General features: G+C 42.8%; 1 protein-coding gene across 1 annotated transcript in view; it reads right to left on the reverse strand.

The window, feature by feature from the left end:
* The window catches only part of UNC45A (unc-45 myosin chaperone A), a 71,405-nt gene that overhangs the window by 41,412 nt on the left and 11,868 nt on the right, over positions 1-18,125 (reverse strand). Inside the window, exons 3-14 of the mRNA XM_063925854.1 lie at positions 17,568-17,604; positions 16,868-17,043; positions 16,548-16,640; positions 16,307-16,474; positions 14,413-14,581; positions 14,031-14,201; positions 12,052-12,223; positions 10,637-10,937; positions 10,444-10,538; positions 10,193-10,334; positions 9,898-10,038; positions 9,664-9,791 (exon numbers count right to left, since the gene is read on the reverse strand). Coding sequence (XP_063781924.1) covers positions 9,664-9,791; positions 9,898-10,038; positions 10,193-10,334; positions 10,444-10,538; positions 10,637-10,937; positions 12,052-12,223; positions 14,031-14,201; positions 14,413-14,581; positions 16,307-16,474; positions 16,548-16,640; positions 16,868-17,043; positions 17,568-17,604 — 1,793 coding nt within the window. The remainder of the gene's footprint in view (positions 1-9,663; positions 9,792-9,897; positions 10,039-10,192; positions 10,335-10,443; positions 10,539-10,636; positions 10,938-12,051; positions 12,224-14,030; positions 14,202-14,412; positions 14,582-16,306; positions 16,475-16,547; positions 16,641-16,867; positions 17,044-17,567; positions 17,605-18,125) is intronic.

An 18,125-nucleotide genomic window follows, 5' to 3' on the forward strand; every position in this document is an offset into this window, starting at 1 on the left:
TGGCACCATATATGTAAAATAATTGCAGTGCACAGCTGGCTCCTCCCCCTTCACACCCCACATCCCTCCAGTTTGAAAAATTGACAGAGAAGAGTGAACATGAAAGAAAACATTCAGGAAGGAACCAAACGCGCCATGACGTAAAACTTCAACCAAGTAACTATATAGAAACATAGAATTTGACGGCAGATAAGAACCACTTGGCCCACCTAGTCTGCCCCTTTTTTTTATCCTTTAGGTAATCGCAACCATCTTTGAACCTTAATTCCTTGTAAGGATATTCACATGCCTATCCCAAGCATGTTTAAACTGCTCCACAGTCTTAGCCTCTACCACCTCTGATGGGAGGCTATTCCACTTATCCACTACCCTTTCTGTGAAATAATTTTTCCTTAAATTTCCCCTGAACCTGCCTCCCTCCAGTTTCAGTGTATCTCCTCGAGTTCTAATACTTCTCTTCCTTTGAAAAATGTTTCCCTCCTGAACTTTGTTAAGACCTTTGGTATATTTGAAAGTTTCTATCATGTCTCCCCTTTCCCTTCTCTCCTCCATACTATACATGTTAAGATCTTTTAGCCTTTCCGGGTAAGTTTTGTGATGTAGGCCATGCACCATTTTAGTTGCCCTTCTTTGTACACTCTCTAATGTATTTATATCCTTCTGGAGATACAGTCTCCAGAACTGGACACAGTATTCCAGATGAGGCCGCACACCAATGACCTATACAGACCTATACAGTGGCATTATTACTTCTCTTTTCCTGCTACTGATTCCTCTCCCTATGCAACCAAGCATCTGACTTGCCTTTCTCATTGCTTTGTTGCATTGCTTTCCTGCCTTTAAGTCACTTGAAATAGTGACTCCTAAATCCCTTTCCTCCTCAGTAGTTTCCATTATAGTACCCTTGATACTATATTTAGCCTTTGGGTTTTTGAGACCCAAGTGCATGATTTTGCATTTTTTAGCATTAAACTGTAGTTGCCATGTTATTGACCATTTTTCAAGCCTAGCTAGGTCATCAATCATTTGTTTTACCCCTCCTGGTGTGTCTACCCTGTTGCATATCTTTGTATCATCTGCAAAAAGGCATACTTTCCCTTCAATACCATTTGCAATGTCACCAACAAAGATATTAAAGAGAACTGGTCCGAGTACAGATCCCTGGGGTACTCCACTGGTAACATTTCCCTCCATAGATTGCACTCCATTTACTACAACTGTCTGTTTCCTATCCTGCAACCAGGTTCTTATCCATTTAACTATTCTATAATCCACCCCCACACTTTCAAGTTTATTTAGCAGTCTGCGATGTGGGACAGTGTCAAATGCCTTACTAAAGTCTAGATATGCTACATCTACAGCTCCCCCTTGATCTATTATTTTCATCACAGAGTCAAAAAAGTCAATAAGATTTGTTTGGCATGATCTCCCACCAGTAAATCCATGCTGTTTTGGATCCTGTAAGTTGTTTGATTTAAGATATTCCACAACTCTTTCTTTTAGTAGTTTTTCCATTACTTTCCCTACTACTGATGTAAGGCTTACTGGTCTGTAGTTACTTGCTTCTTCCTTGCTTCCACTTTTGTACAATGGAACTACATTTGCTCTTTTCCAGTCCTCTGGAATGGCACCTGTATTTAGTGACTGGTTAAATAATTCTGTTAATGGTACCACCAGCACATCTTATAGCTCTTTTAGTATCCTTGGGTGTATCCCATCTGGCCCCATTGATTTATCCACTTTTAGTTTTGAAAGTTCAGTTAGGACCTTCTCCTCTGTAAATGTACTTTCATCTACCTTATTTTTATGAATGTCCTTGCAACATAACTGTGGCCCCTTCCCTTCTCTCTCTCCTTCTGTAGTAAATACTGAGCAAAAATAATTATTTAGGTGATCTGCTATTGCCTTGTCTCCCTCCACCAAATTCTCACTCTCCGTCTTAAGTCTTATTATTCCTCCATTTGATTTTCTCCTTTCATTTATATACTTAAAGAAAGTTTAGCCTCCTTTATCTACCGACTGGGCCATTGTCTCCTCAGCTTCTGCCTTTGCACGTCTGATCACTTTCTTAGCATCCTTCTGTCTGTCAAGATACACCTCTTTGTCATTATTATTTTGAGTCTGTTTGTATTTCCTAAAAGCCATCTTTTTTGCTTTCACACTAGTTGATACTTCTTTTGTGAACCACATTGGCTTCCTTTTCCTGGTGCTTTTCCTAACCCTTTTGATACAAAGGACTGTTGCCCTTAGTGTTGCACTTTTCAGTTTTTCCCATCTCTCCTGCACTCCTTCCAAGTTCCTCCAGTCCGCCAATGAATCACTTAAACATCTCCCCATTTTTGCAAAGTCAGCATTTCTAAAATCCAACACCTTTGTTTGTGTGTGACAGGAGTTGGCTCCTGTCTTTATACTAAACCATACTGCTTGATGATCACTGGATCCCAGGTGCTCACCCACATATATGTCTGATATCCTGTCACCATTTGTAAGAATCAAATCTAATATTGAGTCTTTGCGAGTGGGCTCCCTCACCAATTGCTTGAGAGATGCTCCCTGTAAGGAATTTAGAAATTTGCCACTTGTAGCTGAACTTGCAAAGGACCCCACCCAATTTACATCAGGTAAATTAAAGTCTCCCATGATTATAACTTCTCCCTTTAAAGCCATTTTAGAGATGTCCAACAATAGGTTCCTGCCCAAATCCTGCCCCTGGCCTGGTGGCCTATAGATCACCCCAATGCGAATAATGTCCTTCTCCCCAGTTTCCGTGGTGACCCAAAAGGGCCTCAGTTTTGTTGTCAATATTTTGTATTAAAGTAGCATTTATGCTTTTTTTCACATACATTGCTACCCCTCATCCTATTCTTCCCATTCGATCCTTCCTAAATAAATTGTATCCTGGTATAGTATCATCAAACTGTTTGAACCAAATAGCAAGAACACACAGGCTGACATCACCGAGGTGGGCGTCCATTGTCCCCAAATGTATTCAGAGAAATAGAATTATCGGTAAATACCAAAATCCTCTTTTCTGTCATCCACTAGGGGACAGTGGAACTTAGACAGCTGGGGACATCCCAAAGATACTCCCATGGGCGGGAGTGCTGTCCGAAGCCTGTAGAACCAAACGCCCAAAATTTTAATCCTCAGGCCGCAAAAGTATCAAATTTGTAGAAACGAGTGAACATGTGTGCAGAGGACCACATTGCAGCTCTACAAAGTTGGACCATGGAAGCTCCTCCGGCAGCTGCCCAAGAAGCTCCTACTGACCTGGTGATAAGAGCAACCACCCGAAACGGGACGCTCTTACCACTGTATACATAAGCCTGTCTGATGGTGAGTCTCATCCATCTGGACAAGGTTTGTTTTGTAGCTGGCCAAACCCCCATTATACAGCACAAACAGAACCTCCGACTTTCTATGGCAACTCGTAGCCTGTACGTAAACCCTTAATGACCCGACAACGTCAAAGGAACGGTCACCTTCCGACAGCTGAAAGGATGGGACCACAACAGGTTCCACCCTATCCTCGTGGAAAACCAGAAAAAGACTCTTACAGGATTGGGCTCCCAATTCCGATACCTTCCTTGCCGAAGCAAGCCAATGCCAGTAGCAAGACTGTCTTCCAGGACACATATTTAAGGTCTGCCCTCTCCAAAAGGTTCGAAAAAGTCAGATCTTAAAAATTCTAGCACCAGGTTTTGGAGGTTGTAGCCTCAACACTCCCTGTAAAAATGTTTGTACCCCCTCTAAGGACGCCAGATGTTGATGGAAAAAGATTGAAAAGGCAGGGATTTGTACTTTTAAAGGACACTAACCTCAAACCTCAGTCTAAACCAGCTTGTAGAAAGCGCAACAATCTGGTAAGACAAAACTGTCTGGGGTTCCATCCCATAGGCTGGCACCAAAGATGTATCTTTTCCATATTCTATGATACTGTGCTGCAGTAACTGGCTTTCTTGCCGCTAACATTGTAGGGATATAGCTGCACTGGGAATGCCCCTTTCCCTCAGTATCCTGATCTCAAGAACCATGACGTTAAACGCAGGCGGTTCAGGTATGGGTGTAGGAATGGACTGTGACAACAGGTCTTCTCTCTGCGGCAACCTCCAAGGCACCTCCGCTAGGAGACCCCTCAGATCCGAGTACCTACTTATGCGAGGCCAGTCCGGTGCTCTCAGAATTACCCACGGTTTTTCCTGTTTTACCTTTAACACTCTTGGTAATAGAGGAAATCGTGGAAAGATGTAAACCAGTTCGTAAAGGTCAGTGAATCGCTAGCGCATGCACTGCCTCTACTGCTGGATCCCGTGTCCTGGTCACATATCTCGGAAGTTGACAATTGTGTTGGGATGGCATTAAATCTACCTGAGGTAACCCCCACCGTCGTACCACTGCCTGGAAGACTTGGGGGTGTAGACTCCACTCTCCTGGGTGCATGTCTTGACGGCTGAGAAAATCTGCTTCCCAGTTGTCTACTCCTGGAATGAAGACTGCCGACAGAATTATGTTGCGCTTTTCTGTCCAAGACAGAATTTTTGTAGCTTCCTTTGAGGCCATCCTGCTCTTCGTTCCTCCCTGACGGTTTATATAAGCCGCTGCTGTGACACTGTCCGATCGCAGGCACACATGTTGGGCTTGTACTAGGCTCTCCGCTTGAAGAAGCGCATTGTAGATTGCTCGGAGCTCCAGCAAATTTATTGGTAGACTGCTCTCGTACTGGGACCATCTCCCCTGAAATTGATGGCTACCCAGTACTGCACCCCAACCTCTGAGACTTGCATCCGTTGTCAGAATGATCCAATCCCAGATTCCAAAACGTTTTCCCACTAATAGGTTCCTGTGGACCGACCACCAAATCAACAAAATTTTGGCCCGAGACGACAAGCGAATCTTCCTGTGAAGGTACAGCTGCATACCTGCCCCCTGTGTGATCAGGTTCATTTTGAAAGTTCTTGAGTGAAGTCTGCCGTACTGAATTGCTTCAAAGGAAGCCACCATCTTCCCTAGAAGCCGTATGCAAAGATGTAGAGACACCGTCTGATTTTGCAAGACCTGGCGAACCATGTGTTTGATGTCTTGAATCTTGTCTCCGGTAGGAAGACTCAACCATATCATGAATTCTTTAGTTTGGTTGTAAATGGACAGGACCTGATGAGTCATCTGTGCATCCCTGATCAAGATTTCCATAGACAGGGCCTTGATAAGAAGGTCGTCCAGGTAAGGTATTATTGTTTCCTCCATAGACCTCAATTTTGCTACCATGATCTTTGTGAAGATGCTTGGAGCTGAGTACAGACTGAACGGTAGTGCTCTGAATTGGTAGTGGTTCTTCTCCACAGCAAACCTCAGATACACTTGATGTGGTGTCCAAATTGGAACATGGAGGTATGCATCCTTTTTATGTCCATAGACACCATGAATTCCTGTTCCAATCCTGCAATGACCGACTGTATCGATTCCATCTTAAACCGGTAAACGGTAAGGAATTGGTTTAACACTTTTAAGTTTAGAATGGGCTTGACCGAGCCATCTGGCTTGGGTCCCACAAAAAGATTTGAATAAAAACCCATCCCTTTCTGTGGTACAGGCACCGGCACCATCACCTTTTTTTTTAATCACTCAATTTTTGGATAGCGGTTTCTAATGTTCTTGCCTTTTGAGAGCACAGAGGTAGACCCGTAGTAAAATATTGACTGTGAGGGCGTATTCTATCTTGTAACCCTGGGAGACTATATTGTTGACCCAGATGTCTGGAGAGGTTTCGGCCCAGGCTTCCTGAAACCTTGCCAACCGGGCGCCCACCTTGGGGGACTCAAGGTGAGCTGGGAGACTGTCATGCCAATGCTTTTTCAGTGGGCTTAGAGTTCTGTTTTCGGGTTGTTGACTGGGAACGGCCTCTGCCGTTCTCTTCCCACAAGATTGTCCTCCAAAACCCCTACCTCTGGCACGAAGGGACTGAGCTCTAAATGAAGTAAAGGCCAGTCCTAAATAACTTCGTCTTACAGCCGGTGTGGTTCTAGGGTATGTAGTAAGCAAGAAATTAGATTTTTCAGCTGTGGCCTGTGAAATCCATTTGCCCAATTCCGGACCAAACAAAGTATCCCCAACAAAGGGAATAGCTTCTACGGCCTTCTTTGAGTCCGAATCCACCTGCCAATCTCTGAGCCATAAAATTCGCCTTGCCGACACTGTCGAAGCCGAAATACGTGATGCTATCCTACTAGCATCCTTTGCGGCTTGGTAAAGATAAGTGGCCAACTCACGGATATGCTCCACTAAGGGAGATCTCTCTTCCTGGTTATGATCTTCTGCCACTGCACGGACTATCTGACCATCCCAAGCCACAATGGCTTTATTACCCTAGGCACTCACCAGTGTTGGTCTGTGGGATGCCCCAGCTGCTACAAAGATGGACTTAAGCGCCATGTCCAACTTGCGGTCCGAAGCATATTTTAATGTAGTCACATTTGGTATAGGTGAGATCGTCATTTGGTCATGACCCCTTTAGGCAAGGGATAATTTACGGTAAATTTCTTGGGTAATTGGAAACGCCTAACTGGCTGTTTCCAGGCTTCACCCATCTGTTCCTGGAGTGTCTTAGGAATAGGAAATACTGCCGTCTGTGGCTTTTGAGACCTAAGATTCCTTGACCTCTTCCTCCTTGAAGTTAAGGACCTGTTTTACTGCTTCAATAAGGGATTCCAAGTCCTTGACCTCTGACTCCTCCTCTGGAGGTGGAAATCTCAAATATCTCCTCCACCGATTCCCTGTCATCGTCATGGTTCTGGTATAAATGGTCGACATTCATTAGGTCGACCACTATTGATTGACATAGACATGGTCGACATGGACTAATAGTCAACACATGAAAATGGTCGACACTGGGCAGATCAACACCTGAAAAGGTCGACATGAATTTTTTTACTTTTTGGTGTCATTTTTTTCCGTAACATAACCAGGAATCCCAATTAGTGTACCGCGTCCCCTTGCATGGCTCGTGCCTCGCTCCGCTACCGCTGTGCTCGGCACAGGTTACCGTCCCCAATCGTAGTCCGTAGTGGATGGTAAAGTATGAAAGAGGTAAAAATCTAAAAAAAAAATGTTTCAAAAGCCACGCTGATCTTTTCATGTGTCGACCTGTCATGTGTCGACCATTTGTCCATGTCGACCATCCAAACGGATACCCATCGTCATCTACCAAGAGAACCTCTTCTTCCTCTGACTCTTCTTGAAGAACAGTAAGGGGTCTCTTTCCTGATATGTGGACAGGTTTCTCTACCTGTGCAGGCGGAGTAAGTCTAATCAAGAATTCCTCCATAGTTTTAGAAAAACCCGCAGCCCATTCTAAATGTTGCTTGCGAGAACCCATTTCTCTGGAAATATCTGCTAAGCCATTTTCCCCATGATCCTGATGGACCACTATTCCCGGCCTGTGTGTCCATTCCTAAACATGGGTCGCACACCCCGGAGCTGCCAACGCTTGTTCTCTTTTTCTCACATTTTCAACACACATAGCAAATTTTTGTGTTCTTTTTCAGCTGCCATGTTTATAGTACACATACTGTACACACACCGCAACCAGCAGTCCTGTCACTCTATTAGAATAGATGGAGACAGACTGTAGGGATAGGGGAGCGATGAAAAACAGGGAAGATACTCAGCTGTTTATTTGTTTTTTCAAAAAACTAATTTACCAAAAATGTAAAAAAAAATAAAATACTTTGTACCAACCCTAGGTTTACAAACCCCACACCACCAACTGTTATTGCAGGTTGTTTCATGTTTGTTTTGTCTCTATTGACGTTTCTGATGCTCCCCACCTCAGGACCTGTCAGCAGCGTACCTTGGGAGATAATGCATAATGAGAATCAGTGAGACTTGGAGCTATGGCAACTAGAGCCCGGCTTGCTCCACTCCCCTCCTATTCGAGCCCGCTCTCTGAATGGGCCTAAGCTCTAATTAAAATGGCCACCACTTAAAATTTTTGAACAGCTCGCTCCCTGTGCTATAATGGCAGGAGTGGGCGCTGTACAATGTTTGTTTCCGGAGCTCACCTCCGGCTCTGTAAACAACCCGCTGAGCTACCCTTCGCCTCTGTGCTCTATTCATGGAGCTCAGTGCCAGTGCCGTAAACCAACCTGCTGAGCTCCCCTGCACCTCTGCGATCCGCTTCCTCCGCCTGTTAACCTCTGTGCGCCGGAGGCCTTAAGATGCCTGCCGCTTGTCAGCACCGCGTCTCCAGCCGTCACCACCGGACCGGAGACACTATATGCTGGTGTCAGCTCTCACTAAGAAAAGGTCTCGGGGGGGGGGGGGGGAATGCTGCTGTTAACGGCGCAAGTCCTGGACGCCCTCGCTTACTGCACGCCCACTGTTGGAAAGGAGGGGGGCCTTTATACCACTCGGTGCTCACTGTTGGCTGGATTCTCTGAGTGAGCAGCGGATCCCTTCCACGGGATCTTGTTCACAAGTACTCCAGAGAGCATCTTAGTGTACTTTGCTCCATCCCTTAGTGGGGTGGGATTAGGCCACTGCAATAATAAAATACACTCTTAACTGGAGCAAGAGCTCCCTGATGTGCTTCTACCTCCTCAGCACAATTTTTCAAACTGGAGGGATGGAGGGCGTGAAGGGGGAGGAGCCAGCTGTGCCACCCCAGCTGTCTAAGTTCCAGTGGGGGTGATTCCAAGTTGTTCGCTCGCTAGCTGCTTTTAGCAGCATTGCACACGCTAAGCCGCCGCCCTCTGGTAGTGTATCTTAGCTTAGCAGAATTGCGAACAAAAGATTAGCAGAATTGCGAATAGAAATTTCTTAGTTTCTGAGTTGCTCCAGACCTACTCACAAATAGCGATCAGTTCAGTCAGTTTCGTTCCTAGTTTGACATCACACACATGCCCAGCGTTCGCCCAGCCACTCCCCCGTTTCTCCAGACACTCCCGCGTTTTTCCCTGACACGCCTGCGTTTTTCCGCACACTCCCAGAAAATGGCCAGGTTTTGCCCAGAAACACCCACTTCCTGTCAATCACACTCCGATCACTTCAACGATGAAAAAACTTTGTTCGGACGTGAGTGAATCTACTAAGTTTTGAGCTAAAATACTAACCGCATGCGCACTGCGTATCATGCGCTTGCACATTTTTGCCTTAATCGCTCCGTTGCGAAAATCGGCAACGAGCGAACAACTCGGAATGACCCCCAGTGTCCCCTAGTAGATGACAGAGAAATATTGTTTCTGACATCAAACGCCAATTACACCAAACAGACCTCTAAGTATTTAGCCAAAATGAGCAGATGGACCAGAAAACCAAAAAATTGAGGAAATCCATTCTGAATCTTTTGGATTGCTTATCATGGCGATGCTGGTAATCTGATGGTCAGGTCTTTCTCTCTGTAGTGTATCTAATATCTCTTAGGACTCCCACATTCCCCTCTCGATTGCTACATGGAGAGCAGACAAACAGGAGATGTACAGGTTCAGTCAAACAAATCACATGATTTTCCCAACCAAATGTGACTCCAATCAGTTACTATCATACAATTTGAAAAGAACAGAACAGAAAGGCATAAAAACAACCAAAAGGCACACCTGCGAAAGTGGTAATCTTTAACAAGCAGAACATATTGTGGCAATGCAGTGGAGGACTTAAGGAGAGAGTTACCTGGATATAAGTTCCTTGGATGAATCGGTTAATGCAGGACTTTCATTTTTCACCATGCAGGCCATAGCCGACACCACTCCTGCTGCCAGCAGCTTGGACACCCGTGCCTCAACAAACTCTTTCTTATCCTACCATTCAATGAACACAAAGTCACCACAAGACTGTCTATCAGATATGGCACAGTGATTTATGCATAATTTTTGTGACATTTCAGGAGATGGCCTTCCTGCTCACCTTTGGGTGTTCCTCAGGAACATGCTGCTTTGCGTACTTCGCGAGTTCTAACATTTGTGGGTCTATTTCTTCGCGGTCATAGCTGTTTGTACAATTCACCAGGGTGGATGCAACAGCAAAGAGCACTGTCTTATCCTGTGACTGCAGAAGACACACACACAGAGTGCATTCTTTCAATCATTATGTTTTGCAGCAGTCACACAAAGCTCTTATATGATGTACTAATACTGCAGTATGTAAAACAAAGTCATCCTTCCGCAATCCATCATTAATGAGCCAAATGTACACACTGTACCTTTGCTAGATTGAACATTGCCTGCAAGGCTGCTTTATCTTCTACAAACTCCTCTTTAACATCAGCATCAAATGTTAGGTAGGCCAAGCCTTCCACGGCCCAGCGGCGGGAGCTCGCCTGAATACTCTCATTGCACAGCCACCTGCACAATAAGAAATAACCGAGATGAGGTTTTGACATATACATTTTCAGGTGTGGCAAGTTAATCTTTAGAGGAGTTACCCATATTCTACTATAAAGGAATAACTCACTTGCGGCACTGTTTTGCCAACTTGAGAGTGGAGCCTTCTGCAAACTGTTTCATGCTGAAGTCGGTGCCTCCTGCTGATCCCAACTTGCACAGGCCCTATACAAAGGGTGTGTAACAAAGATTCAGTGATAAGACACAGCAGAAATGGGCACGTTGCTTTCCTAACACAAAAATGACTTAGGAGACAGACGCACCACCAGAGCTCGTATACGGATTGCATCATTTTCATTTTTCTTGTATATATCCTTTAGCAGTGTCACACCATTGGCAGTGATGAAGGAGGCTCTCTTAGCTTTGCCAGCAGCATGGATGAGTGCTTCTACTGCCACCTGCTGGTCAATCTCTCGTTCTGAGGCACACAGAGCGATGATGCTGTCCATAATGCCAGTAAGTTCTAGAGTCCTATTTCCAGCTTCAGATGGGCCCTGTAATAAGCAGGAGACCGTCTGTATTGCCCGTAGCTTTCCATCCATACCACGGCTTTCAAACCAGCTCCTGCAGGTAGGGAAGTACACAAAACATACATTTTCGCAAGTTAAAGCTCGGTGTATTCTCCAACACAATGCTATATCATTTATGTATTATGGTTTGTCTGTGTCTGTTAGATACATACTAATTAGCAGATCATTTAGAGATTTAGGGGGACATTCACTAAGCAGCGATAGAAGTGGAGAAGTGAGCCAGTGGAGAAGTTGCCCATGGCAACCAATCAGCATTGACGTAACATTTATAATTTGCATACTATAAATGTATACAGAGCAGCAGATTGGTTGCCATGGGGAACTTCTCCACTTTTATCACTGCTTAGTATATGTCCCCCTTAAACTTCATTTGAAAGCAAAATGAATGGATGTTCCACTCAACTGAATGGTCTAGAACATATTTTCAATATTACAACCTCTCAAACATTATACAGAACATATATAAAATCTATAGAAAGAATACTTGAGATAAAAACTCTTCCAATACATTCCCACTGACTGATAGCATGTTGAATTAATAGTATAAGAAATACACTGCTCTTAGAGATGTCGCTTTCAAAGCACATGCATTCTTACACAGAATATGCTCCTGGCAATTACCCTGGTAATCAATACAGTCCATTATATCACATTATAGTGATCCTCAAGAAGCAGCTATACATCACTACGGTTGTCAGTCAAAGGCACCAGAACCCACTTTAAGGCTGAAATCCCACTAAAAAAGGAGTGTGTGTATGTGGACGGGGGAGTGTGTGTATGTCCTCCTATAATTCAGTCTTCCCTTGCAAAAAGAGATTTTTCAGGGCAAGAATGAATTATAGGAGGACATAATGTTGAGCAGGAGGTTAACAAATGGACCAATTAAAAAAAAAAAAAAAAAATTCTTAAATCCCCCGCGTCCCCTCTACATTTCAAATGTATTTTTCTGTAATGCTGTGCACCCCGACCGTCAGCGACGTCCTCTTGGCCTGGTGCGATTATTCATTACAGAGCGAGTCTTGTTTATGTGTGGGTTCCCTAGCAAACAGACTGAAGGGGGTTTCACTCACAATGTTAGTAAGTAAATGTGAACGTTGCCTTGAGATCGGATTCGGTCATTGCTAAGCTTCCCTTTATCGTCTCCTTACCGAACATAATCCTCACAGAGTTTGTGGAAATTCTCGCGTTCTGCATCACATGTAAGATCATCAAACAATTTGTTCAAGAGGACTGAGGCACTCATTCTGGTGGTCTCTGTCACTGCAAGACTGCCAGGGATCTCCACAACAGAGCCTCCTACATCAAGGATTTTCTTTAAACCTGATAAAGTAAAAGATTAGTTAGCTGGAATTAGTCCAGCATGCAATACGACCAGCACTGGCCCAGTCAAAACTGCAAGTAAATTAAATTCCATTCAAAAAGCAGATTTCATCAATTGTGGTTAGCGATTTAGAATTCTGAGCATTGTGTCATTTTACTAAGGGAGCGGGGAGTTACCTTGTTGTAATGATAAATACGAGAATAAAGATATCCAGGGGGGGGGTAAAATAATAATAAGAAAAGTAATACATAAAGCGGGATGTAATGGCATCCGAGTTTGCCAGAGATGTGGGATGCCGGCCAAACGCAGACTTTTTTTTTTTTTTAAAAGCGGCATTCATTTACAAGCGTAACCATGCCTTGTAAATGACAGAGTTCGGCTGGCATCCCGCACCTCCGGCAAACTCGGATGTCATTACATCCCGCCGAAAGTTTCACTTGTTTAGTACAGTGTCCCAGTATAGATCTAATGACAGCGGTCCATATTTGCTTGTTTTGTTTTTTTTGCATCCTAAAATTATTATGCAGTACAGTAGCAAACAAAAAAACAAACAAAAATTAGACAAACCATCAGTAAAGAGAGGTAGTTGACATACACAGCATTTGAAATGCAAAGAATATATACTACTCACTGTAGGGGCCCATTTATCCATCAGTTCTAGCTATTTAAAACGCTTTGCAAATGATAAATGGTGCTCCAAGCCAATAAGCTCCTAACTGTCATGTGTTTGTAAAATGACAGTTGTGAGCGGATTGCCTGGAGCACCATTTATCATACACAACAGCTTTGAAATAGCTAAACCCCGTTGATAAATGGCCCCCCTAGAGGTCCACAGGATATAGCTACATAAATGCTAGCACAAAACATACTTGCCTACTTTTGAAAAAGCATTTTAGGGAAGACTGTGAAAACAATACCTATGAGTGCAGCATTAACGTGGACGTACACTGCCAGAAATGGATTTACATCCAAGTGTAAAGAACCCCTAAGCAGTTATAGTCTGGCACAAATTATAGTATATTACATATATATATTACACACAGACACACACACACTTAAGTGGCCATGGGAAACATCATTTGAAAATGCATGTAGCCACAGGGATCATTGTGCCTTGAAATCATTGCAGGGAATTGATCCCATCTGAATGTTTATATCTCAGATTATTTTTTCCCCCCCAAGTATATTGTTACAGCTACATGGTGAGGGTAAGGTGCTTTCACAGAGATTGCTGCTATATCAGGGAGTCTCCCTAACATTAAGGGAGAGTTGGGAAGTATGAGTATAAGGGTGACATAACCAGGGGTAAAATATGAGATTGTGGGATTATGTGCAATTGCTGCAGTAGGCTTGGCGTGTATATCGTGTGTTTTAACCCTGAGCATCCTACAGAGCCAAGTGTATACAACTACAGGAGCTGCAGCGTTATAGACCGCTCACTCTCATCTCCATTTTGGGCTGAAGAGAGCTGTGTGGTTATGGGTCATATACATGTAGGCTAAATTCAGAGAGGATGTGTTGCCATAATAATGGACTATGAAGAATGGTTTGTTCATGTCTTTACATGTTTTCAGATGGTTAATTTGCACCAGGGTTCAGGGTTTGTGCTGGTGAAAGCGCACATGGATAATGATGGCTCTGAACCTAAGCGCATGGATGGAGGCAGCCCAGACAGATCTGGACCAATTACAGCAGACTTGCCTTAAACTCTGCATTGCTCCCAATAGGTCTGCCTACTAGTTCTAGTTTAATAAAGTGCTGACAAATAACTGCAACGAATATCTGTAGACTTGATGGTCCACTTACCCTGGTCAATGACCCACAATGTCATCCCATTGTTGGCATCACGCACTGACTTTCGTGGCACTACTTTTATGAGAATATTTAGGGAATTCTCCCGGCCATGCGATGAGACACTAGGCTGAGTTAGCATCTCTAATAAATGATGAATCATCGACTTCAGTTCCTTTGAAGGATCTTTAAAATTAAAAAGAATTGTCAATGTTAATTGCTATCACCGTGTCAACCTGTATACATGACTGTTCTTTTTACTAAACTGTCTATATCTTTTTCCAATAAAAACATATTTAAAAAAATTTAAAAAAAAAGAACTGTCAAAATGTCACATAACCAGAGTTATTGATGTATATCTTTATTATGACTGAAGAGTTTTTATTTATTTTTTTACCTAGAACAATTGCACCTTCTTTCCCTCGGATTTCTTTTGTCATGCCTTCTTTCAGAGCATCAAACATGGCATGTAGGACACTGCATGCTGCAAGGGAGATGGGCTCATCATTCATTGCCATCACCGCACAGAACTTCTCCATACCCACAGCACTAAGGATTGCCATTGCCTAGAAAGACAAATACAGAAATCCATAATACAGGATGTGTAACAGATCTACAACAAGCCTTTTTCATGCAAACGTCAGTAATAATTAAATTGCCAGTATAGAAGAGTGATTACCATCTCTTATATTAAACTATATTACTGTATAGATTCTTATACAATCTGTATCACAACTCCGGCGCGCCAATCCTCCAGATACGCCAATCTGAGAATTGCCGCCCGTGACACTTTCGAATGACTTCAATGCGTGTGGTTAAACAACATGGTTACTGCCACCAGCTGAAGTGAAGTTTTGAGACAATGCCCATGGCAAGCTTCAGCGCTTACCCGCACACACAATTATTTATACTTAAAAAATAAGTAACATGGGCCACTCGAAGCGTTGGGTCAGAAAACACAGAACCAGAATTATTGTATTTTATGCAAAGCTTATAGTTACAAAAAAGGCTACAAAATAATAATTTAAGTAGTCACACATGTAATCACAATTTCAAGAAATAAAATAAAGGAAGAAAACAACGTTCAGTTCACCTGCAGTGTAGAACGATAGGTAAGTGAGGCCTCTTCTGATATCCAGGTGTCATCACAGGATCAAGTCTCTCACTTGATCCACCTCACGACAAAGCACACTTTGCAGGGACAGTTTCTCATATTTAAACCCACTGCAATTCACTCGCAGCCCCCACCCCTTGGGATTCCTTTTAACCCTTCCAAAACCATAATTGATTGATTCCAAGGTTATGTTATGGAGTCTCTGGGTCACTCGAGCAGGGGCAGATGCTCTTATCTGTGTTACTGTTTGAAGCCAGGAAACCAGGCCTGTGTCAACAACTCTGCTATACAACAGCTCTGTTATACAACAGGCCAGAAAGAAAGTTTCACACCTTGGTAGACAACGTGTCTTCTCTGGGTTGCAAGCTTGACCCCTGCGATGTTATACACAAACTTCAACCTTTGATCACTGTCCCATACAGGATTCTAGGGCTATTAACAGCTTGTCTATGAAGTTCTGTGGCGATAATGAAATACCAGCAAGGCAATTAACTCCCAACCATTTGTTAACACAATATACCTTGATACATCACTTAGTTTGAATAAGACAGTTTTTTAACCATGCCCTTCATTCCCTACAATCTGTCTCACTAGAATAAATCTTAACTGCAGCCATGCAACCTTTATGGGGCAAATTTCATATCTTTTCTAACGAGTCCCCACGTCTGACAAGTTCCCATAAGCTTACGAACTGTAAACTTACATCAGTAGAATACTCTAGCATGCATGTTATTTACCGATTTATTGTGTATATATACACACATTATCATATGCAACTCTCATTCAACATATAATAAACAAAATACATGTTCATTGATGAAAAATATAATTAATCATTTCAGAGAACCCAAATAAGACTATAGTGCAGCGAATATTAAGCCTATGATCATTTATATTAGTATTGAGGTCCAATAGTCCAACACCATATAGACTACAGTAACATGTGCATGCAAACTGGCTAGCCACATGCTATTAGCAACCACTTTGTGAGCATTTGGGTGTTTCACCAACAAATCATCATTTGTTTGACTATAAAAGGTGTATTATACTCTCTTTTTTTTCTCACTGTACTTATTCCAACAAAGGACTTTTATGGCTCTTCCACCGCTTACCACATAACTACAGTACATAAGCAGAGGCTTTAATGCCTGTGGCTTCATCGTCAATTAAATCTTACCCGAGACTGGTGGCCGGTGCAGAGACCAACTAGGGTCCTCAAAGCAGCCAACATCATGTCTGCTTTTTTGGTGTCCAGCATCTGTTGAAGGAGACGGACGCCATCACTCTGAAAAATCTTCTCTGCTCCAGCATCTTCACGAGCCAAGACAACCAAATTCTGTGCCGCCTGAAAGTGTAAGTACAGAGCTTAGCACCTTCTTACTTTTTACCTTTTGCAAGTACTGCCCACTGTACTGTACCTTTTGCTGCTTCTCAACATCTTTCTCATCAGGGTCAAGCAAGATGCGAAACATTTGGTCCACTCGGGAGTCTGTGGAGGACATAAGCTGAACCTAAAACAATAGGATGACATTTTGAGAGATAAGCATATAGTAGAAGTATATAATTCCCTTGAAACTGCATAGATAATTAAATTCATAAACACAGAATACCGAATAGTAGAGGTTAGCCAAATAAAGTACAAAATTATCTTCTTTAGGCTTAAAAAGGCTTTTTTTATGGTATTTTTTTTTCTATTATTATCTGTGCAGCGCTGTAGGTCGTATAGGATTTCACTTACTTTCTCTTGTGCCCGGACTCCTAGGTTCCTCACACTCTCCAGAAATACTTTATTTTTGGGTTCCAGTGCAATACACCTGCGAAGATCAAGTATTGCCTGGTCTAACCGTTCCAGTTTCTCCAAGGCTTGACTGCGTCTGAACAGTGCCTTCACGTCACTCCCATCCACCTCAATCGCTACAGAATTAACCAAAATATATGTAAGTACATCTCTCCTTTGATCGGTTTTACACAGCCTCTGCAGCACAGTAGATGAGGACACCCAATGCTAATTATAGAGAGGAAGAGAAGAAAAAGAAAGAAGACAAGTCTGGCTCCCACTGATACTACAGCTTGTATTGTTTGGGCATTACTCTACAAAAAAGTACACAGGATTGGTAGCCATCCTGATTGGATGGCTGAATAATCAGATACTGGCACCCTGCCGACACATCCTTGGAAACACAGCTCAATCATTCTCCAGGCAGTGACTTTGTGACCTTATAATAATAGCTTGGGTTCATTGCCTGTTACAACTTAACATTTCTCACCTTTGGGTCCTTTATAATAATCCCAGTGCTATGCAGCAATGTGCATGTCTGTAACACATCTGTATGACTACACTCACTACTAAGCCTTTATCTTCCTCACCACCTATATTGGTATGATGTATGCGCAAAGGTGCGACATACACCAAGAGATGTCTGCATGCAGCCATTTACCTTTTGATGCATCTTCCTCTGCCTTAACATAGTCCTCCTGCAACACATTAAGCAGTATATGAACGACTACTTAAACATCATTAACATTTTTAAAATAAAAGTGCAACAGTAGTAACGGTTACTATAGGATAGCTAAATCTATGTACATTTCCTCATATGGATTTTACATTCCACCACCGCCTGTACAATTACATATCTCACTAACAGTGGACATTTGCATTAGCTAAGATAAAACTCTGCCTAAGAGGATATGTTTTCATATGGAAGTGAAGTATGGGCAAGACATATACTGTGGTCAATGTCTCGGACATATGTTCTACAGTTTCCCTTCAGGTGATTGGTGGTTTCCATGATTAGGACTTTCAGTTAAAGCAGTTGTTTGCTGTACAGAAGTAGAACATAAATGGAAATATTGTAATAAAACACTTTCAGCTTCATGTCATTTCTAAAGACTTATGACATGAACCAATAAAGGAGGTACAAAAAAAATAAGGAAATGTCTGATGCTATAGTTTGACATGTGTTTGTCACATTTTTTTTTTCCACTTTTTTATCTTG

The sequence above is a fragment of the Pseudophryne corroboree genome, chromosome 6 (genome assembly GCF_028390025.1).
Source record: "Pseudophryne corroboree isolate aPseCor3 chromosome 6, aPseCor3.hap2, whole genome shotgun sequence".
NCBI lineage: Eukaryota > Metazoa > Chordata > Amphibia > Anura > Myobatrachidae > Pseudophryne > Pseudophryne corroboree.